Here is a 24186-nt window from a genome sequence, read left to right as displayed (position 1 = left end):
GCCTGTGGTGTGCAAGCAACCAGTCAGTGACTTCCACATGTGGCATTTATAGACACCTGCTGTGACCTATGGAAAACCATGCTAGAGCCCATTACCACTTTGACCACCTCCCCGATCTGTGGACCAGCCTCCATCCACTCATCCCTCTCTTTGGAGTCCAGCAATCCACTGAGGGGTAGAGCTGAGCACATATATCTTCCCAATCCAAAGAGCAAACAGATGGTAATGGAGAAGCCCTGTAGATGAGAGGTGTGGGCTGCCCAGAATTCCCAGAAGGATGACTGGAACTTTATTCTATGCTGGGATACCCAATGTGAAAATTTTGGGTTTGGAGATAGCAGTGACCGTTCAAAGGAGAAGATGCTGAGATGGAGAGATCCAGAGGCACAGAGCGTTGGGCTCAGAGCTCAGTGGAGGCTTGTGGGAGCCAGGGAGAGAGCTTCTGTGTGACTTCATCTCCGGGTATCCCGAGATACTTCAGACCATAGGATGTGGGGCTTTGGAGGTCTTGTTAAGGGGTTTGGATTTTGCCCAGGGATTCTACAGAGCTTTAAGACGGGTGCTTCAACTCAACCAGGGCAAGAGGAGAACCCGATATTAGAGAAAGCAGGTTCAAGATAAACATTCATTCTCCTTTCCCTTGTCCCTAAAGAACGGCTGCCTGTAAACCTGCTGTTGGAAGATGGGAAAGAACATGGAGCCCTAATGTTTAAAGTCCCATGATTTCCCAAACCAAACAGAACAGGGCTGAGAGCTGGCACTGGCCAATGCTATGGCACACACCCAGCAAGTTCTGCTTTCAATCAATACATACATACATACAGGCACTAAGCATGCCCAATTAAATCATTTACATGTAGTAGCAAAAGGTTACATTCTATAACAAGGTTACATTTATCCTATTGCAGAAGAATACTGAAAAAAGAAAAAGAAAAAAGAACAATCAAGGCCCTTTCATGCCTATGGTGGCCCATGCCTGTGATGGCCCATGCCTTTAATTTCAGCACTTAGGAAGCAGAGGCAGGTAGGTTTCTATGAGTCCAAGGCCAGCCTGGTCTACATAGTTCCAGGTCAACTGGCACTATATAGTGAAACCATGTGTCAAAAAAAATAGGCAGATAATAACCAGTCACCAGAATGAGGCTCTGGGGGATCTAACAGGATCATGGGAATTAGCATGAGAGGCTTGTTTTGTTTGTAAGTAGTCATGCTATGGAAGATTAGTGGTTAAGAAGCTGATGAATCTGTAAGGTTAACTCCAGGACTTTACTGTCAGGGGCATCGTGTGGATGGACCTATGTAGCACAGAACAGCATCTATCCTGGTGTATCCATACCAAGATCTTGATTGTGTGCCTTCTCCTGTCCTTCCATGTACAACAGACTGTACCCAGTCCAAAGCCGCGGCATACCCACAGGGCAGATAGGTTCTTGATCTGTCTGACTGTGGAGAACAAGGAGGAAGCCACTGAGGTATCCAGGGCCAAAACCCTTGGGCCCAGGATCACCAGGTGGACCAGGAGGGCCTGCAGAAAGAAAGAAAGAAAAGAAAACAAAACCCACAATTTAGGGCATTCCATTTAATACGCATTTTCTAATATCTGTGTTTCAGCATCATGCTCAGCATCAGGAAACAGAGGGGAGCAGGACCCATCTGCCACTTGAAACTGCACCCCTAGTCTGTCTGTATTTACACAAGAACACAGCTCCTCTGTGTGGAGGAGGGGTGTCTTAGAGACCTCTCCCCAATGGTTGCTAAGGATAAAAACACCTCCCAGGTGACTGGGATATATTAGTATAAAATAGAAAACATGAAAATCCCTTCCAATATTTGCAGAGCTGGTATCCAAGGCAAATCTATTCGGACATCCACTTTAAAACTGGCTGAGAGTGGAGACTGCAATGTCAGAGACAAGGGAAGAAAGGGAAATTCTACCTGGTGCTCCAGGGCAGCCAGCCTCTCCAGTGTCACCTTTGCGTCCCGGAGGCCCGGGAGGTCCAGGGATGCCATCCTGGCCCCTCCTGCCGTCCAGCCCAGCCTCTCCTTTGCACCCTGTGGGAAAATTCATGATGATGGTGGTGAAAACTGGAGCCTGTACACCCCATGAACTGACTCTGGGCTTCCTCTCCGCTTTGATGACATGGAATCATCCCAAGTGGATGACATCAGCTTATGACCTCTACCAAGCGACCAGGGAAACTGAGGTTCTGAAAGGTGTGGCAAATTGACCTTAGTTTCACCATGATCTGGTAAAGGGTTAGATTGTAGCTGTAGCCCCAGACCAGGGAGGTGTTGAAAGGGAGGTTATCCCATTTTCTTCATTATTGTATTGTTGTTGTTGTTATTATTATTATTATTATTATTATTATTATTATTATTATTATTTATTTTGCTTTTAGTAGATGTTGAACATGAAATTCCTTTATAATCTAATATTATTTCATGATGAAGTTTTTAAAATCTGGATGGAGGAGTGAATCAAATTTAACAGGATTCATTTTTGTTGGTTGTGTTTGGTTGGTTGGTTGGTTGGTTTTTGAGACAGGGTTTCTCTGTGTAGCCCTGGCTGTCCTGGAACTTGCTCTGTAGACCAGGCTGGCCTCGAACTCAAAGATCTGCCTGCCTCTGCCTTCCAAGTGCTTGATTTAAGGCATGTGCCACCACATCCATCTTAGGATTCAGTCCTTAGGAATGGCTTTTTATCAAGGTTTTCGGATGTGCTAGTTTCAAGTGAAACCCTTCACGTGAATTATCAACGGAGTCTTCAGAGCAGTATACATATACAACCCAGTCTGCACTTCCTCCAGAGGGAGAGAGAAACTTCAGCAGGCATGGAGAAGAGCACATCTGGAGTAACCAGGGAGCAAAAGCAGAGGTGGTGTCCATCAGCCACCCTACCCCCTCCTTGACAAGCTGCAGATGCATCCTTGTGGATCTTGGTGCAACTGCACTTGTCTTGCAGGGCGTTTTAAGTGATTGGCTTCCATTTTCTTCTTTGCAGTTCCTTAACTGCAGTTCTATGGGGTCATAGTAGCAGCCCATCATGTTTGCGGGCATTTATGCCATTAGAACTATCTGGCTGAATTACTAACCCTCTCTCTCCATGTTTCTAGACTCTACTTGTTATCCACCTCCTTGAATTAGCTTATTATGGACTGGTGTATGCCACCTTTCTTCCAAATTCATAGTGAGTTCCTAACTACCAGTGGCTTAGAATGTCTATATTTGGCAAAAATATCTCTAAAGATATGATCAAAGCAATAACAAGGCCCTTAGGGTGGGTAAACCAAATCTGGCTGGGATCTTTACAGGAAGAAGGAGAAGCAGCCACCAGGAAAGGAACTAAACCCATGGCCACCTTGATCTCAGACTTGCCCACCAGAACCTAGGGGTGGGGTGTTTGTGTAGCTCTGTGCAAGCATTACGGCTGCCAGAGCAAACTGAAATATAGCTTAAGACTGGCCATTCAGCCAAAGGAGGACCAACCAGAGTTAAGATCCCAGCACCCCTGTTGGGTGGCTCACAAATGCCTGTTACTCCTGTCTCCTTAGGAGGGTGGGGCCACTTTACTGGTCTTTCTTCTTGCCTCCTGCCTCCTTAGCACCCCAATGACAAAGCCAAGGGTGTCAGTCAACTCCTCAGGTCTACTGAGATGCTCTTCCCAGCCCTACAGAAGAGACAGGCTTTGCTGATGAGAGAGGTGTACCTAGAAAATAGAGGGACCGACCGAAGACACTGTCCAACTGTGCTGTCAACAATTCCCTGGCCCTGAAGAAAGCTGCAGGGTCTGGGATTGACAAACTAGCAATATCAGGGATGGCAGGTATCATTTCCTGCCCTGCCCTGCTCTAAGACCCCTCTCTGTACCTCTGCAGTTTAGTCACTGGCTGGGTTTTTACTTTTGTTCCAGTAACTGACGAGCTTGGAATGCCCTGGACCCCAGTCTTCCTCGTCGACCATGCCTGAGCAATTCACAGCCACACAGGCCCTGTTGCTTTTCAGGACAGAAACCCAAAGGAGTCCAGAATGGCAGCCTTCAAATCTGGCTATGAATCAGCATCTGCCACTATGGGTTGGCCCAGGTCCAAAGAATCCACATTTCTGGCAAGTTCCCACATGGTGCTGATGCTGCTGGTATTGGGGACCACATTTGGTAACTATTGCTCTAGACTTGGAAGTTTACAACTCATTCTGTCAATGAACTTGGTGGTATATTTTGAAAACCCTCTTTTTCTGCCTGGTTTACATTTCTCCCTCTCCTTTTTGTAATTTTTCTTCTTATTTCTGCCTATTCTTCTTTTCTAGAAACTAATTTTATTGAAAGTTATACACCCACACACCCACCGTGTGTGTGTGTGTGTGTGTGTGTGTGTGTGTGTGTGTGTGTGTGTGTGTGAATGTGTACATGTGTATTCAAGTTTCCACAGAAGACAGAAGAGTGTATTGATCCCTCAGAGCTGGAGTTACAGGTCTATGTGAGCTCCCCAATGGTGGATGCTGGGATCCGAACTCTGATCCTCATAATGAGCAGCAAGCAGTCTTAACCATTGAATCATCTCTCCAGCCTCCTTCTGTCAACTCTTAACACCAGACATGGTTCTCAAGGAGCTTATGTTAAGGAAACAATACCTACAGTAATGACAGCAAACAGATTTACTGCTTATTCTGTCATTTGGTGATGTCAGACCATCAGTGACAACTCATAGGTTTTATATTCACCCTCTTTGATGTGAGGAAGCCGAATGCTAGTGCAGAGTACCTGTAGTCAAGTTTCAGAGTGTCACACTTCCTCTCTGGTATAATCAGAAATGCTTAAGCATGAAATATTAATCACCCAGACAGACATGCTTTAGGAGCTGCTTATCAGAGTGAAGAGGTGAGACCACCTTAAAAGCATTTAAGGTGGCCCAGAACAGCAGCAGCACTCACAACTCTTAGAAAAATGAATCTTGAAGCCTTCTCCACACTTGACAAGACAGGAAGTAGAGGCTGGGGCCAGCAATATGTGTTTTAAAAGGCTCTCCAGGGAGGAGGGGTGAAGGAAGGGATTCAGAAGTTCCACAAGGCTTGAAATCCCAGAGGTTAGATGTCCCTCATCCCTCTCTCCATCTCCAGGTAAGTTCAGTTACCCCTGCTAACCTTCAAGACATTGGAACCTATTGCCAGCGGCTCCCCTTTCCCCTTACTGCAGCTCCAAGGGCAGGGCCTACTTGGATTCATTTATTTCTTGCAGAGTACTGGCACCAAAACAATCGATAAATAATTCATGAAAGTGGTGGTTAAATGAATTATGGCACAATCAAATAATGCAATATTCTGCAGCCGCCACAGACAATATTGTTGGAAAATATGTAATGACACAGAACTAATGGCATGTTAAGAACAGCCGTTTGCAAAACACTGTGGTGGGACGGACGCTTTAAAAACATGTGCAGAAATTGAGTGGACAGATACACAGCCAGCTGCGCCTTTTAAGAACTGTGTTTACTTTCTTTGTTTTTTTCTTTTTGCTTAAATCCCTATAAAGTGGTGTGTGTGTGTGTGTGTGTGTGTGTGTGTGTGTAGGTGTGTGTGTGTTCACATACACGTGTGTGTGTGTGTGTGTAGGTGTGTAGGTGTGTGTGTTCACATACACTTGTGTGTAGGTGTGTGTGTGTTTATTTACATTTGTGTGTAGGTGTGTGTGTGTGTGTGTGTGTGTGTGTGTGTTTGCACATTGATGTAGAAACCAGAGGTCAGAGTCAAGTGTCTTTCTCAATCACCCTCCCTTTTGTTTTTAGACAGAGTCTCTCAGGGAACCTGACATTTACTGACTTTCTAGCCTGTCTGTATAGTAAGCCTCAGAGTTCCTACTGTGTCTACCTTCCCAGCCCTGGGATTATAGGCACACTGGCTGCACCGAACTCTTTCTACAAGGGTTTTGGGGGATAGGATTCAGCTCCTGGTGCTTATGCAGGAAGAACTTTACCAAGCCAATGTGGTTGCGGCTTACACTTTTCATCACAGCACTCTGGTGGCAGAGACAAGTGGATCCCTGAGTTCAAGGCCACCCTGGTCTATAGAGCAATTTTCAGGACAGCTGGAACTACACAGAGAAGTTTCAAAAAACAACAAAGTGAAGAAGAAGAAGAAGAAGAAGAAGAAGAAGAAGAAGAAGAAGGAGAAGGAGAAGGAGAAGGAGAAGGAGAAGGAGAAGGAGAAGGAGAAGGAGAAGGAGAAGGAGAAGGAGAAGGAGAAGGAGAAGGAGAAGGAGAAGGAGAAGGAGAAGGAGAAGGAGAAGGAGAAGGAGAAGGAGAAGGAGAAGGAGAAGGAGAAGGAGAAGGAGAAGGAGAAGGAGAGAAGGAGGGAGGGAGGGAGGGAGGGAGGGAGGGAGGGAGAGAGGGAGGGAGGGAGGGGAAAAAAAACAACCAAGTCATCTCCCAGCCCTACAACAAAGTTTTGGGTTTTTTGTTTGTTTGTTTGTTTGTTTGTTTGTTTAACTTCTCTTTAGATTGACACTATTGCCACTTCTGATAACCTCCCATACCTCTCCCTCACAAACAGGTCTCAGTGTTAGGTGTTTCTGTCCACCAGAGGCCATTTGTTAACATCTGGAAACATTTCTGGCTGTCACAAGGTAGGGGTCCAATATTCATGTCTAGTGGGGAGAGGCCCAGAACACTACTCAACACCCCACAGTGAGTGGCCCTTTGCAGAACAGATCACCTGGCCCCAAAGTCAACAGCACTAGGTTGAGATGGGCTGCCCTGTGCTACAACTGTACTCAGGGCATCGTGGCTTCCTTCAAGTAGTTAGCACACACCTCCCGTGACCCAGATATAGCATGAATTGCTTGAAGGTCTTATTAATAAAATCGAACCTGAAGCAAGGTATTGGGGTGAACGCTGAAAGATCAGAGAAACAGAACAAGCCACAGCCAACGTCACCTCGCCAATTCCTCAACTGACCCTGTTTCCTCAGACTGGAAGCCTCTGAGTCCTCATCCAGCATGAATCTCAGCTGAACTCTGCTGCTCAGAAGCCTAAAAGCTTAACAGGCCAAAAGCTTCTAGTTTCTTGTCCTCATACCTTATATACCTTTCTGCTTTCTACCATCACGTCCTGGGATTAAAGGCGTGAGTCACCATGCCTGGCTGTTTCCAGTGTGGCTTTGAACTCACAGAGATCCAGATGGATCTCTGCCTTTGGAATGCTAGGATTAAAGGCTAGTGTGCCACCATTTTCTGACCTCTGTATCTAGTGGCTGTTCTGTTCTCTGACCCCAGATAAGTTTATTAGAGTGCACAATGTTTTGGGGAACACAATATCACCACACCCAGATCCTTGTGGAGATCCATCGGTAAGCAATGAGCATCCTGCTCCCAGGCTGCTGTGGTCTCCAGGGTGGGAGAAAAACAAGTGATACAAAATTTCATTCTCCTTCCACATCCTTTAGCACCACACTGAAAAGAACCTCCTCGCAGCCAGGAGGTGGAGGAAGTAAGAGAGGGGCAGCCCGAAGTCTCTCTTGATCCTCTGCGCACAGACGCTGAACTCAAAGATGCTACAACTAACTGGTCTGTGCTTCCCCAACGCCCAGCACTCCTTAGCTCAGCAAAACTTGCCCAATGTGGGCAGAATGTGCAAGAAGAAAATAAACCACGTGGAAAATACTTTTTTGCCAGCAGTTTGGTGTGTGTGCTAATAAGGGTCCTCCCACCCTGACAGCAACTGACCAGGGCTCATCAGGTCAGTTCCAGGAACAATGTAGCCATCACCAAAATCTAGAACCACATTCCCTCTTCTTCATCTTCTAAGTGGCTCCTTTCCTTCTCTCTTCTCACAAGCTCTTCCTGCTCTACTGGTTCCCCATTCAATTGTTTTTGGTTGTTGTTTTTTTTTTTTTAATTTTAATTTTTATTGTTGTTACTGTTCAAAACCAAGCCATTTATTCTGATGTGCTATGGGGTTTCCAAACACACCCTCCAAGAGCTGGGCAGATCTAAAAGATTTAAATAGGAGTTCAACACAAGAATAGAAAGGATGTGTGGATCTAGAATCCAATTCCCTTTATGCTGACACACAAAAATGCAAAAGAAGAAGGAAGTTTTCACAGATTTGCTGCCCTGGGTCACTTAGAGTCCTCTTGAAAAACAATATCACAAAACACATAGATTTTTATTACAACAGTTAACTCGGAGGAACCCATACCTGGTCCAGGAGGTCCTCTCTGTCCAGGGTGCCCCACAGCTCCTTCTGGTCCTCTGGGACCTGGCACTCCAGGAAGTCCTGGGATTCGAGGACAGGAGTCCACATCGACAGGAGGCCCGGGTTCACCTGAAATTGGAAGCACTGTTGTATAAATGGGTTCACGTGCTTATGAACCAGCTCTGGGAAAGGATGGATTCCTGTCATAGTCCTAAAATCTGAACAAGAATCTTCAACTGTCCAGTGTAAGCTCCACAGTGGTGGGAACTTGCCTTGTTCCCTGCAGAGACACACACAATCCTTAATCCTTTGTGGATTAAGAGACTGACTGCTGGAATGAGAGATGGACAGCCAGTAAAAGCAGAGATAGAGATTACTCACTCTTGGCTGAGATAACAATACTTTGATGTCGTTCAAGGGATTCCCAACCTTTGTGCCACTTTTCACCAATGAGCTAACCACAAGTGTCACTGTAAGAGGAACTAGGTGTCCCCAAAGCTCAGCTTAGTGTGTTCCTAATTCATTATACTGGAACCAGGTGGATTTGCCTAGTATCAGTTTCCCCTACGTAATTCAAGATGGCCAGAGGTGCTTGTGCCATGGTTTTTCAGTCTTGAATGAATGTTGGAATGGTCTACAGTGGCCACAAAGCTAAACTGTTACATGTCTCCTCCCCTCACACACCCCACATCCTGGAATAGTGTGGTACTTGGTAGTCTCGGCTGTACCCTCAACTCTGGGCTTGATAAATCCAGTTACAAGAGATTTTCAAGTATTTTGCCGATGGAACACCTGGGAATTTCTGAGGTGAACCCCAAGGCTTGGTATGATTTTAATCCTTCAGGTGGTTCCAGTGTCAGCCAGGGCTGAGAAGCACCAATGCGGAGCTTAGTTCAGACCGGCACATTAGAATCATCAGCCAATTAATTAGAAAGCAATTTTTGAATCAGGAGGCCTGAAGCATGATCTGGTGTGTGAGTTTCTAGCATGTTCCCAAGCAAGGTGAAGAGCACAGACCAGGTGTTCTGACCTTGAAGACCATCGTACTGAGGGGGCTGACACTCTTAACATACTGCTAGTATTCACATCAGGACAGGCTGCTTCCCAAGCCTTCAATAAGTACTCAGAAACATCCCACAGGAGCCAAAAATACCACTGAGCAGTACCAAGGACAGCAAAGAGATACTGAAGGCCTTCCTGTGTATCATGGTCTATGCTAAACCCTTCATCACTCCACTCCCTAGACAACCATGCCACGTGCTGTGCTTTCAGACTGTCACAGGTAAGAAAGCCCCGGGGATCTGGGGCTTCAGGGATACATTTTATATTTATAGTTACACAGCCCAAACACTGTAGAGTCCAGATTACAATCCAGAAGGCTCTGGTTCCAAATGTACCTTCCTCACCAGCGTAATCGCACTGCCTCAAGCTTGTTCTCTGTCTATTTCTCTGTGTCTGTGTCTCTTTCATCTCTGTCTCTGTTTCTCTGTCTCTGTGTCTCTGTCTCTCTGTCTCTCTCTGTCTCTGTGTGTGTGTCTCTCTCTCTCTATGTCTGTGTGTGTGTGTGTGTGTGTGTTCTGTGTGTGTGTGTGTGTGTGTGTGTGTGTGTGTGTGTGTGTGTGTGTGTGTTGTGGATGGGACCCATGGATAGATACTCATTCTCTACCATTGAGCTACATCCACAGCCAAAAAACTCTTAGTATATGTGTGATAAATTATAAGAAAATTAATGCTTAAAAACACACCATTTTGTGGGTTACAGTTTTCTCAAAGTTCATGCAAATGTGCATAATGGTTTTAAATAGCAGCAGTGAAGGAATAAGGTGACCTGGGAAGCTCTGTCCATGACCACAGAGTATCGACCCACACAATACTTCCTGTGCTTTTTCAGAATGGACCTGAAGTCTGCAAGCTTCTTGGGATTTAACCTTTCATAAACATGGCATGAAACTACAAGCAAATGAACCCAGAGAACTTTTCACAATATGTCTAGCTTAAAAACTGGACTTTGTAAACGTAAAATTGGACTTTGCTGCAAGGCTACTGAGAGAGATGAACAGGAATGTCTCTTGTTTTCCTGGGATAAATTGGACCTTTCCAAGAAGAGGCTGTCTGTTTTAGTTATTGTTTTGGCTTTTTGAGGTAGCGTCTCACGATATAGCCCACGGCAATTTGGATCAAACAATCTTCCTGCCTCATTCCGACAAGTGTTAGTACTACAGAGGTGTGACACCTCTCCCATTTTAGCTGGGCTTTGGGTAAGGGGTACGATATTATCTTCAAATGAATTTCAACTTATCACACTGAGAGGGCAGAAATAAAAATCCATTCAACAATCATTTTAATTTTAAATTATGAATATTCATCCTGTTTTTCTTTATCTTTTCATAATATAGGAGCTGAAAAAAATAGATAAAATGTCTCTTCTAAAATCTCTAAAAGTAATTTATGGGTCTGTTTTCAGGGTGATTTTCTTCAGGGTAATAACAAACACCTGGAAAGAATAAATACACATCTTCACAATTTATTTCTTTTCTTTTTTTTTTTTTTTTTTTTTTTGGTTTTGGTTTTTCGAGACAGGGTTTCTCTGTGTAGCTTTGCGCCTTTCCTGGAACTCGCTTTGGAGACCAGGCTGGCCTCGAACTCACAGAGATCCGCCTGCCTCTGCCTCCCGAGTGCTGGGATTAAAGGCGTGCGCCACCACCGCCAGGCATACAATTTTCTTTTAATTGTATGTGTGTGGTGTCTGATTGCATGTATGTCTGTGTGTCACATACATGCCTAGTGTCTGTGGTTGCCAGTTGGAGCATCCTAGCCTCTGGAATTCAAGTTCTAAACAATTGTAAGTTGCCATGTGGATGCTGGGAATCAGACCCTGGTTCTCTGAAAGAGCAGCCAGTGCTCTTAGCTACTAAGGTCTCTCTGCAGCCCCCTTTTGGTAGATTTTTGAGAAAATGTCTTAGTCTATAGCTCAGGCTAGCCTGGAAGACATGAAAAATACTTTTGCCTCAGCTTCCCACCACACATGCCTGCTTTTCACCCCTTGAGAGTATTTTTTATTCTCTTTGAAAATGCCAGATACAGAAATCACACATTATTTTACGCAACAGACTATTGTGTGAACATTTTATTTTTAACACACAAACAAATGTTTCCTTAAAAATAGACTTGCCTCTTATTGGGTATAAGGGCCTGTCTTTTAGTAATGTTGATGCTGCTCATCTTGGAGACGTTGTATGTTTACATTGTAGGAATCATCAAAGGAGCTGCACTATCATGGGTTGTGGCATTCAACAATGAGAGCACCCATACTGAACTGAAATTTTGTGAGCTGAGTGCCTATCTCACCCTGACGACTTGTAATGAGGGCCACCACCAGGACACTAATATGAGGTGACTAGAATTGCAATGAAGAAGCCGAGACATTAAAACCTATGATGACTCCAGAAATCCCATCTACACAAAAAACGCAGCAGATTAACTCACAAACACCATGGAAAGGGTCAACGCAAAAAAGACAAGGGAATAGAGTCAGGGGAAATTATGCATTTCACAGTAACTCTTACCTCTGCAGCCTGAAGAGATCCAAAGCCGAAAATGCAAAACGGAGGCAACGGTTTTCACGTGGTAGAAAGAAAATTTAAATTTGTGAGTGAGGACAAAAGTGAAACCGATGTCTGAGAACATAAATAATAATTTGAGGGAGCGTTGGTGACAAGCAGAGTGACAGCGTTGTATTTACATAAAGCATTTGCATCATTGTGATTGACAGAAGCCGCTATGATTTGGTACTAATGGAGTTTTCATCTTTACAAGGACTTGAAATGAAACTCTCTGGAGAAACCGACAATTCTAGTTGATTTTCTATGGTGAATGTGTCCTGAATCAGTGAGTATAGGAATTATGGCACTTAAAGCCTTCTGAAAATTCTGTATTAATTTGTCACGTTTTATAGATTATATGCACAGAAAGGAAGCAAGAAGAACCCAAGTACCAGCCCTCTGTCTTGCTGTACTGTGACCCTGATGAAGTGGTGTGCTATGTTTGTTCCTGGGATTAAAGTGCCACAAACATTGCAAAACATTCCAAATTATCACAGCATATCTATGATACTGTTTGGGGGATGTTTAAAGACATTACTTCCACTAACCTTACATGTATATGTCTGTGTGAACTTTCTCTTCCCAGTTCCTCCTTATGGTTAAAGAAATACTGGCTACATAATAATTAAGTTAAATAGCCTCCCATCCCATAGGAACTACTGTACTTTTCAGAAAATAGACATCTATTGAAATTTGGGGGCAAGAAGTAAACATGCAGTCTTAAGAGCAGTCAAATCCTCCTCTGTCTCATGGGTGGAAAACACACAAATATTTATTCCTTTATAAATAATATATGTGATGTCAGCTCTTAATTCTTAAGCATATTTGTTCTGACAGTTTATCAGATGTGAGATTTGATGGGGCAATCGAAAACAAATACACTCTTTATATCAGAAGAGCTTAACTCACAATGGTTTCTGAAGGCTGGCCTGCATAAGACTTTACTTAAATGGGAGGCTGTATGGGCATGCCTTAGGAGATGATGGCCACCAGAAGCTTACCGGGAGGGCCTACGGGCCCTTTTCTGCCTGGAGGACCAGGTAATCCCTTCTCTCCAGGTGCTCCAGGAAGACCAGGTGGCCCTGGAGGCCCTGGGAATCCCATGGGTCCTAAAGAAAAGATAAGGATGAGGACACAGAAGGGATATTACAGTGACTATAACTGGTTTAGCATCTGTAAAGTTCTACTCCAAGAAAGAGCTGGTGTGAGGGAGATGCTTTGCCTCCTTCTGGAAGGCTAGAAAGCAATATCTCCGTGAAAGAATCTCAGTGGTTAATGAGGAGGGCTAGCAAGCTGAGACAACATGAAAAAGCAAAGCCCCCTATTCTGAACTCTCTCTGGGGACAGCAAAGGATCAAAACTAAGTGGGAAGGAAGGAAGGAGCAGTACCTGAGGCTAAGGTGTCTGCATGGCTGAAGGTCTCAGCCCTGTCTTCTTCACCATGTTATAATCAGGCACGCCCAAAGCATCCTCTCAGTGTTGGTCCACGTAGGTGCTATTTAAGTTTGTATCCCCTCTACCCTCTAGTAGATACCCAGTACATATTGGTAGACCATAGAACTCTCTGCCCTTGCTATGGGAAAGCATGGACTAGCAGATGTAGAATGGGAGTGGAACAGGAAGCATGGATAGTGGTTTTTAAAAATTGTGTGTGTGTGTGCGCACACGCACGCGCGCGCATGCATGATGGGGGGGACAGGTGCATGCTACAGTGCATGTGTGTAGGTCAGAGGACACTTTGGTGAAGTCAGTTCTCTACTTCCAGAGATTAAACTGAGCTCATCATCACAGCAAGTGCTTTTGCAGTCACTGAACCATCTCACCAGCCTCATCTACCACTATTTCGAACGTCCTCTCTGCCCTTGGCAGGTCCTTCGATTAGCTTGGTCTGCTATTTCCCCAGCTCTAAAGCTTATGTCCAGGTGAAGATGCACGCTCTGGACCTGATAGCTTCCTTTCTTCTCTTGATGGCCGGAGCCTTGGCACATTTGTCTGATGCTGATAGTCAAGGAGCGGAAGCCCGCAGGTTTGCAGATGTAAGCTGCAGCGTCACAGCTGATTTTATATAATAGAGATAAAGAGGTGGCTACACACTGCTGCATAGATGTGCATCTATGTACATAATCCCACAGATAGCCTCAGCACTGGGGCTATTGCAGCCTCAGGATAATTTTGGTCTCCCCTCTGCCTTAATCTTTTGCTGTATCTCATACTAGGTTCAGAAGTAGGGCAAGGTGATAATTTCTGAGCCCTTTTTGGAATTTTCAAAGATAATATATATATACACACACACAGCCCTCTTATGGAAGTTGAAAAATGCTCACTAGCTTCTTTTCAACAAAAATGTTCCAGAAAACAACTATTCTTTCCTAGCTACATATGTCTAGTGAGCACATGAAATGTGGTTAGTCCACACTGGGCTGGGATAGAATAAGTCTGAAACACACACTGAGTTTCAGTGGCAGACAGGGGGTGTGGCATACTAGGGGGAAAGGAACAGCAAACGGCAGGGTCTCCTTGGTAATTTTACACTGGTTAGATGTTAAAAACAATAATAGTTGGGCACATTTTATCAAATAAAGTACAAGGGCTATGGTGAGTGGGCATTTTTGAGACATGGTCCTATTCTATCGCCCAGGCTGCCCTGGGAGGCACTATGCAGCTCAAGCTGGCCTTAGCCTTATGGCAATTCTCATGTGTCAGCCTCCCATATGTTGGGATTGCATACATGAGCCACCACACCTGGCTAGTTTCACTCCTTCGATGTGGCTTCTACATTTTAAAATCACACGTTGTATTTCTACTGCTCAGTTCTGGTTTAGGAGATTCATTCTATTTCTTCTCTAGCTTAGCTATTTATTTAAGACAGGTCTTATGTACCCTAGGCTAGCCTTAAACTTGCTATACAGCCAAGAATTATCTTGAACTCCAGATCCTCCTGCTTCTAGCGCCCAAGTGCTGAGATTACAACACCACTACCCATTCTGGGACATGCTGGACATCAAACTCAGGGCATTCTACCAATTCCAGCCCCTGTGTATCTTTCTTTCAATTTTTATTCCATCTTGAGGACTTTTTAGAGGAATCAGGACATTTTAGAAATTACATCATTGTTTCCAGAAGGAACAGGAATGTCATCATCATAGGAGGGAAGATAGCACCCCAGATCCTAGAGCAAGGCAAGGAAGGTCTTCACACACCACGGAAAGAACAGCCAACATTCATACCTTTCTGGCCATCTTTGCCATCACATCCTGGGGCACCCTGACACCCTGGAGGGCCTGGCGGGCCTCGGGAGCCCGGTGGTCCAGGCAAACCAGAGTCCCCTGGATCCCCTTTCAGAAGGTCGACATTCCCAGGGGCGCCCGGAGGCCCAGGTGCTCCTGACACAGGGAGGGGGCAAAAAACATTCTTTCAGTCAAAGACAAAGGTGACTATTGGTGCTTGGAGAACTTCTTAGGGAATGAAATACAGTGATCTGCAAACAAGGGATGTAGAGGACCAGAAGCACAAGAAAACCAACGGTATCAGAAGTGAAATGCAAAATGTGTGTTACAGGATCTAAGCTGAGAAAAGTTAGGTTAGTAACTGTTGAACTAAATAGACCTCTTTCCCTTCTGAACTCTTTGGAAGAATCAGCTAATGGTTCGTATCTTCAACCATCTCATTGTTCTAACAGGTTGCATGAATGGATGGAAGGATGCATGGATGCGTGGATACATGGATGAATGGATGCATGGGTGGATACATGGATGGGGTAGGTTAGTGGGTGGTTAAATGGATGGATAGATGGATGGGTGTGTGGATGGATGAGTGTATGTCCCTTGGGTGGGTGAGTGGGTGGATGGCTGACTGGATAGATGAATGGGTGAGTGGATAAATGTATGGTTGAATGAATGGATGGGTATATGGGTTAAAGGTTGGATGGATGAATGGGTGGATAGATGGATAGATGGGTGGATGAAATTGTACTAAAATATAGCTAATGAGAAATGAATGTGCCCCCCAAATTATAATCTTATTTTAAAACAAATATCTATACATAGGAGTGAGTGAGCTGACCCCAACTTTATTCTTACTGAGCTTCTGTACCTCCTACCATAGTTTTTATTGCTTTTATTTTCTCTACACAACCCCACCCTTACTAAGGTATGTGTCTCCATATAAGAGATCTATGAGCCAATGTGAATGTGGCTGTCAATAAGGAAGAATCCATGACTCACCTATGCTCTTCACCTGCCACCTAGACACCTACCTAGTCTATCACTTTTTTTAAAAAAGCTGTTAACGATTTCCAGAACTTGCCCTGTCAGAGTCCATTTCTATGCAGCAGTGAGAAAGGCCACATGCACTGCTGGCAGCCCATGTGGAGACTTTCTGTGTACATGGCATGCCCTCTAGGCCAGTGGGCAGGTGCTAGAGAACAAGGAGAGCATGGCTCTTTCCTAGTGGGCACTTCCGACAGGTAGTGCCAATCTAGTGATGGAAAATGTTTGTTCCACCTCTGTGTGTACCTACGCAGCAGGAGTCTGTTGCAGTTGACATAGAAGAGACGGGGGGGGGGGGGGGTTATATTCCAGTCCTGGTCCTGGAAGATACTACTACCAGTTACATATCACTTAATCCATCCGCTAAGTTGGTTAGAGCTACTTTGGCACTTCTCTGAGTGATACTACAGCCATATCTAGCTGGCAGTTTCTAAGAAAGGAACCACTGCCATCATCTGTCACAATGCCATTATACCTCTTGGGCCATCAGGGCCGGGAGGTCCCCAGTCTCCAGGAGGACCTGGATCAGGAATGTCACCTTTAGCAGCTCTTCCTGGGGCACCAGTGGGACCAGGTGGTCCTGGTCTCCCTGTGGAAGCACATGTTCATATGTTAGCCCCATCACATCTGAAATGTTTTGAACTAGTTCTTGAGGAAAGATCAAAACATGCTGCTCCTTACCTGGGGGTCCTGGGAGCCCTTTTTCTCCAGAAAGGCCTGGGGGAGAAATTCCTGGACTCCCAGGGTCTCCTCTCTCTCCCTTTAGCCCAGGCATTCCCATTGGCCCAGGTGGACCCATTTCGTGCAAACCTGAATGAGAAAAACAGCACCAGTATTGCATCTTTGTATTTATCCTTGTCACAGAACCTGAAAAGGACCCACCCCGCAGCAGGAGTATGGCAGAGGAAGTGGCTGGTTCTGCAGAGAGAACAAACCTGGTTGCCATGGTGCTCAGTTCCTTGAATCTCCATTTCTTGTTTATGACCCACCATACTGACCAACCACAAATTTGTTTTCTTTTGTGGTTATGTCCCAAATTTTAAGAAATATTAGTTTCACACAGCAAAAAACACAGGAGACAGTAGTCTGCCATAATTTGGAGCTTCTCAGTGAAAGGGGAGACAATATCTTTGGTTTCTTGGAAGGGTTATATATCTAATCAGACCAATTGAAAGAGCCACCAAACAAATCTTAGGTGACCTAAGTTACTTTTCAGTATCCAAAATCCATAAAGATTCTGTCTCTCTCCAACAGCAGAGTCAAGCCTAGCTGTAAAATCCTTTTTCTAACAAGTATTCAGATTTACAAGTTGTATTCAACTACTATGTCTGATGTAGGCTATTTCAATGGGAAAATAATACAATAGACACTTTTAATGGAATAAACTAAATCATAGTGGTTGAAGATTAACCTGTCTGTGATATCAAAAATAATGGCAGGTTGGGAGCTGGAGAGATGGCTCAGCAATTAAGAGCACCTGCTGCTTTTCCAAAGGACCCAAATTTGATTTGAAGTACCCATGTTGTACCACTCACAAATAATTGCCTGTAACTCCAGCTCCAAGGAGAACCAACACCTCCAGCTTTTCTGGCACCTGTGCTCACATGCATATCACCCCCACATAGATGCACATAATTTAAAATTATAAAAATAGAGTTTTAAAAAACTAATGGGAAGTTATTCAAGTAATTTTCCACAATAGCCACAGTAAAGGGATGCCAGCCCTACTAATTAGATTAATGTGATTATACCAGTCATTGCTATACTTTAAAAAAAAAACCAATATACATTTAAAAAAACCAACTATTTATTTTTCATAATAACTTGAAATATGGTCAAGAATTTAGCAAGAATTCAGAGTATTTAGTAGACAGACCTAAGTGATAAGAAAAGTACTATTAACTGCCACTTTTTTGCATCAAATTTTCTTAAATGTCTTTTTTATATATATAAACCATCCATAGATCTAGAAATAGTTCCAACACTGTCTCTACCCTATGCCATTCCTTTGGATTCACCTCCAGGTCTCACGACTTGAGGAAATACCAGGGAAAGATTCTCTACTTCATCCCTAGGTCGATGGATCAAAGTTTGATCATCAATGGATCTGGCTTACCTGAGGTACCTTTGGCTCCTTTCTCACCCTTGAGACCGTGTAAGCCATTCAGACCAGGAGACCCAGGGGGCCCTGAAACACAACACAAGTTCTGTGTCCCAAAGGTTAGCCCAGCTATTGATTCCTAGTCTCGCTACAATTTGATACCTACACCAGGGGAGAGTGAGTCGAAAGGGGGAAGGTGACAGGTCTCACTGTCTGGAAGTCATCATAGGGGCCAGAATCTAGCCTGAGAGTTACCCAGCACATTCATTTGGTGAAGATTTTCTGACAAGAAGACTTAGCGAGTATATTTCTTTGGCTTGTTTTGTAACTAATTCATGATGGGAGATAGTCTAGAAGTGCCACATTTGGGTGCAGGGAATGACCTTTGATTTAATGATGATAAAATCTCTTTAGGCAAGGTAGAGTTTGGATGAGATTAAATCCAAGTTTACTGCTTCCCAGTTTGAGTCTTCCCTTTCCACCATGATGGGCTGGTCCTAATTCCTTCCAGTTGTCGTCGTCATGGTAACGAAGCAAAACAATAGGATGATTCCTGCTGTGGTGTATGGGGGGACTTATCTGTTCTCCTTGTTTTTTTGATAGGCACTGTACTATACTGGCAAACAGACCTGTGTGTCGAGCTCATTGTAGCTATTTCTCTGCAGCTACTGCTTTCAGAATAGTCCTGATACCTTCTTACAGCAAATGAACTCTGTGGTGGGCTCTGAATTCCAAAGGCATCCTGGAGCTGTCTAAACAGACAACCAGCTACCAGCCTGGCTTTACTAAGTTGACATCAAACACATTCAGTAGATGCTGGGTTGTGTTTCATGTTTTCAAATGAGAGTTTCCTAACAGGCCAGCACGAAGTTGAGGCGGGCAGAAGTGAGGCAACAGAGAGAAAGGAAACAGACAGGTAACAAATATCGCACAGTCCCTACTGGGTGCAGAGCCCAGCCACATGCAGCCCCACGTGTCTTGTTGTCCCACTGTGTGATTCTAGGAAGGAAGCTTTTCTCAGCCTTTGGCCAAACCCAATGACCTTCCTAGTCCATTATTGGACTTTCCATCCACTAGCTGTTCTTTCCCACCCAGAAGTAAGCCCTCCTCCACACATACCATTCGCTCAGATTAGCATTCTGTTGGCTTGTGACAATACACTCATTTCACATGACCAAATACAGAAGAAAAGGCCCCTGCAGTGCCTACAGTACCTCCATAGGGCTCCCTTGGATGGATTGTCTCTACAAGGCTGTACAACCATCATGCCTTTGAGCAGCTGACTCCCTGGCTCAAGGGTAAATCAGAACCCACAACCAGGTCCTACTAGTCTTTGTATCCCCATACTGAACATAGCTTCTACACCTCACAAGTATTAAACAAATGCTTGCTAACTTGATGAGTGAATTATAAAAAGTGAAGAAAGGAGTATGAGGCTTGAAGACATGGAGAGAGAGAGGGAGAGAGCTATATTTAAGCTATATTGACTACAGTTTCTGCTTGCATGCCACATTTTTTCCCCTAATACATTTGTGGAACAACTATGATTCCAAGAAGTTAGAGATATCTATGGGTGAATAATTCCAGTGCTAGTCACATGTTCTTCGGTAAAGTTGGTTCTCGTGGAGAATCCTGAGTGGAGGATGGTATAGTTATTGGCTCCATTCTATTTATCATCAGTCCTTGAAATAGACAACTGGTATTCTCCTTTTAAGTTCTCAAATTTAGATCGATTCAAATGAGCCATATTTTCTTGTACTGAAAAAAATAAAGGTGGAGGAATGTGTCCTTATTTTCCCTAAATCTCTTATTTTCTAACTGCTTTTCACAGTCCTGGCTTAAGTTTATTTTCCAATCCTCTTTCCTATTTTATGAGCCAGTATTTCAAGTGTGCACCAAAAAGAACACACCGACCTTCTTCGTCTGCCAAATCTGGATATTTATTGCAATCTATCTAAAATGATAATAAATTTCCGAGACCACTTTGCTATTTCTATGTGTTTTGATCTCCGGTGTTCGCCACCAAGATTGATGGCTTGGGGACTTGGCTAAAGGAGGGCTGTCCTGGCCTCTGCCAGCTCTCCATTGTCACATCAACACATCCAGATCCTGGGCTGTCACAGCCCGGCCCCTTGTCATTGTTGAACTGGCCGACCCTTATGTGACCCAATGTTATCTTTCTAAATTGAATGCAGCTACATCTGGGCAGGGTTTTAAGCATAATTTTCCCCTTTTACTGAAAGCTTTTTATCAATCCCATCTCTAAATCAGAAAGTTGTTCATGCATAAAATATATACAGTGCAGATGAAGGGCAATTAGGCTAACAAAGCACATTCCTGGGTAATGAGGAATTTTTATTCACCTCTCTGATCGTCCTTCTGTTTAACAACCACCATTTAAGGCTGCACCCGGCTGCACTCTGGGGCCGGTATGCTCTTCCTCTAGTCAGTGAGGATAACCCCCACCCCAGCACACTGTGCCTCCCCTCTGTGTTAGACAGGCCACTCTTGGGGACAGAATCTCCACTCCTAGGTTCTATTTGTGTTTTAAAGTCAGAAAATGCTACTCTGCACTCCCAGGACACTGGCAGGGTTTACATTTTAATGGGGTGACTAGTTTGCCCCTGTTTGACTGGGACCTTTAGCATTGGAATTCCACATCCTAAGACAGTCCCAGGAAAAATGAGGCCGCTGCCACGCGACCTTCCAAGTTGATGGGAAAGAGAAAGTTTCACAACGATAGGCAAAGGTTGAAAATCCTTGAGAACCCTTGTCAAAAACAGATTCCAAAATAAGATTTAAATTAAAAATATTTTTTTTTCTAGCCAATACATGAGTGCCTACTGAAAGGATAAATATGGCTTCTTAATGCACAGAACTCCATCCCCCAAGAGCTTATCTGATGACAGGTACTGAAGAGACAATGAGTCAGTCGCAAGAAAGACATAATCCTGACCTGACAGGACTTCAGAGAAGCAATGGCATCCAGTTTGCTAAGTGCTGGGGAGGGAGACAGGAGAATAATTTAGTTACAGAAATTGGGGAGAATGTTGCTCTGATTGTCATAGCTCTCTGATGGAAGGCATTTCCTTCCTCATAATAGACATTTGAAAGCACCTTCCAACAGTGAGCTCCTTCGGGCTAGGAAGAGGGTTCAGCCGACAAAGGGCTTGCCATCCGAGTATGAAGCCTGCATTTCATCCCCCAGCACGCATATTTTTTTTTTAGAAAATCTGGGTGCATATCTGTAACCCCAGCACTGAGGGAGCTGAGACAGGCGGATCCCTATAGATGGTTGGTCAGCTACTCTAGCCCAACCTAATACTCACTGAGCTCCAGGTTCAGTGAGTGTCCCAGGTAGTTCTGTCAACCTGACACAAGTTGGAATCGCTTGGGAAGAACTTCAATTGAGAGGGAAAGACACTGTCTCAAAAAATAAAGTAAAATAAAAAAAAAAAGTAGAAAACAATTGAGGAAGACACAGCACCAACCTCTGACCTCCATACATCCTTCCCAGGCACAAAGTGCACATGGACATGTTTGTACACACTCCTCTACAAACACAAAAGTGAACTGTTCTACTTGCCACTAGCCCAGATACCCAACCCACACATAGTATTCGCACACAACAGGTAATTCCCAGCAGGTTTCCATCATTCTCATCTTGTATGGATGTACAACGAGAAATAGGGTGTTATCCTGTCAGAGAGTGCTTGTACTTAGAAGCCGGAAAGGGAGCAATCAAGCCACTTGTATCATGTGTCTAAGTTAAAGTTTAATTCGGACTGAACTCAAGCAGGACTCAAAAATCCATATGGTCTGTGTGAGCAGAGCAAACAAATCCGAGTTCAGCAGCTGGCTTGTTCAAATGAGAGAGTTAGTGCCCTGACCTTCCTCAGAACATACTTCAAATATTTAGTTTCTCAGTTCAAAGTGTTTCTGCTGGATCTTGCTTCATTTTTACAGCGGTATAAAAAAAAAATGCAACAATGGATTTATCCTGGGATGTTTGGAGTTTTAACAACGTATCCCACGGTTTTGTTTTTGTTGTTTGGCTGGATTATTTGCTGTGGCATGTGCAGTGAAACAGCGTCCCCTAGTGGTAGCAAACGAGTACTGCAGCAGAGATCTGCACAGGGAGCGAAAGGCCCTTTGATCTGTTTACTTTCGATGCCTTTCAATGTGCAACATTGGGAGGCAATTAGCAATTACTCTTAAAGTAATTTCATTATGGACCAAGTTCATGCCTGTTAGGTTTTTTTTTTAAAGCAATGTCATACTGAAGGTATTTGATAAATGTTCAAAAAGGAAGGAAGAATGTATTACAACCACCTGCAGGCACTCAGAAATGCTCCCTGTTGTGTGGAATTGGAAAGGCTATGGAGAGAGAGTCCTTAACAATGTTAAATGTTTTCTTTTGGATCCCTACCAAATCCTTCCAGACTGGAAGAATGTCGAAGTCAAAGAGGAGCCCAGGAGGTCTGCACGGGTTGCCAGAGGCAGGAAATATCCATAACCACCAGAGGAAAAGCTCAGAACAACAGCAGCAGCATTTTGTGTGAAACTTTAAACGTGTCACAAGTCTGGTTTCCACATTACTACAAATGTCAGCGAAGATGGAGACAGTATCAAGAGATTATATGTTCTCACAGGGCCTTCTCCCACCACGTTCTGTGGCTGCAGCAAATGCTTGCGTGTGCTGGAAACTTCCGGAGGAGGACGTCCCCTGCTTGCAGCACAGCACCAAGAAACACACACTATGCCACTGCTTGCTGAAACGATGGGTATCTTGGAAAGCTGAGGCATGAAGAGCAGAAGGGATGAGGAAAAGCAGAATTTGGATTTTCAAAACAGTAAAGCGTTGCATCCCAAAAGTGGTTTCTAACTCTTCCCAGAAATCCTTTCATTTTTGACTAGCATTTAATTCATGTGTATAAGCCACGGACCTGAAGAGAGCTGGGACTAAAGGAAGAAAAGAGGAGACAGGGGGAGCTGACTTGCCAGGGTATGCCAAAGAAAGCTTGGCCCCTCGCCTGTTGTTAGAACTATAGACCCCCAACTTCATAACTACTAATTCACCAACCAAACATACTTGTTGTGTATCAGCTGGTACCAAGGGCACTTTTTAAAAGGTCTCGGTTTAAAAGAAAAAAAAACATATTCTGTTGGTATGAAAGTCCTCTGCAGGTGTGCTAGAGGTATGCACAGAGCACCCAGAAAAAGCATTTATCTAGAATGGGAGAAATGGACCAATGGAGAGGGGCGCAGATGAATGCAAGGACTTGAATGCTCTGGAATAATCCTTCTGTATCTGTGAAAATGTGCTGCTCTGACTGTTAATAAAAAGCTCATTGGCCAATAGCTAGGCAGGATTTTAGGGGTAGAGAGAATGCAGGGAAGAAGAAGGGCAGAGGCAAAGGAGGTCAGCAGGAGACAAAGAGGGAGCAAGACATGCTGGAGGATGGGTAAAGCCATGAGCCACGTGGCAATACATGGATTAATAGAAATGGGTTAATTTAGGTTGTAAGAGCTAGTTAGTAACAAGCCTGAGCTATCAGCTGAACAGTTATAATTTATATTAAGTCTCCGGGTTGGTTATTTGGGAACAGAGTTGATCACATCCTAGCGAAAAACCCCACCTACACATGAATATTTGCTAGTAATAAGCAATCTGTACTGTACCTTGTTATATTATATCTAGACAAATAATCAGACCACTGTTACCTTTAAAAGACAAAAACTACAGCCAGGACAAGTGTTTCTGTAGCTAACAAAGGAAGCAAATATACTTGAATGGGCATTCATCCTCTGGAAAGCCTTCTCTTCTCCCCCACCCCTTCCCCAATGTGCTTTTATTTCATGTAATGGACTAACAAGGCTAAAAACCATGCTTCCAATTTTATCTACAAAAAGAGAGCGTGCTCTATACACCCCGTAACCATGATGGGCAGAGAGTGCTTATGGTATCCTGGAACGCAAGAAATGGGCATTTCTGCAGTTCTAAGTTTTTAACTGTAACGAGTGCCTAA

At 44.1% G+C, this 24186-nt stretch overlaps 1 protein-coding gene across 3 annotated transcripts in view; it reads right to left on the bottom strand.

Annotated features, from left to right (window-relative positions):
* Positions 1–24186, bottom strand: part of Col4a4 (collagen type IV alpha 4 chain) — a 116302-nt gene that overhangs the window by 5895 nt on the left and 86221 nt on the right. The window contains exons 39-47 of one of the 3 annotated variants that reach the window (XM_006990363.4): positions 18173–18244; positions 16738–16866; positions 16532–16645; positions 15016–15171; positions 12790–12897; positions 11753–11761; positions 8190–8315; positions 1936–2052; positions 1337–1525 (exon numbers count right to left, since the gene is read on the bottom strand). In XM_006990363.4, the coding sequence (XP_006990425.1) occupies positions 1337–1525; positions 1936–2052; positions 8190–8315; positions 11753–11761; positions 12790–12897; positions 15016–15171; positions 16532–16645; positions 16738–16866; positions 18173–18244 (1020 nt within the window). Of the gene's footprint in view, positions 1–1336; positions 1526–1935; positions 2053–8189; positions 8331–11702; positions 11864–12789; positions 12898–15015; positions 15172–16531; positions 16646–16737; positions 16867–18172; positions 18245–24186 lie in introns of those variants that run through there. The other 2 variants (XM_076549954.1, XM_076549955.1) reach the window with 2 other exon arrangements.

The sequence above is a fragment of the Peromyscus maniculatus genome, chromosome 13, assembly GCF_049852395.1.
Source record: "Peromyscus maniculatus bairdii isolate BWxNUB_F1_BW_parent chromosome 13, HU_Pman_BW_mat_3.1, whole genome shotgun sequence".
Classification (NCBI taxonomy): domain Eukaryota; kingdom Metazoa; phylum Chordata; class Mammalia; order Rodentia; family Cricetidae; genus Peromyscus; species Peromyscus maniculatus.
Note: the sequence above shows the minus strand (reverse complement) of the source record. Positions and strands in the feature narration are given on the sequence as shown.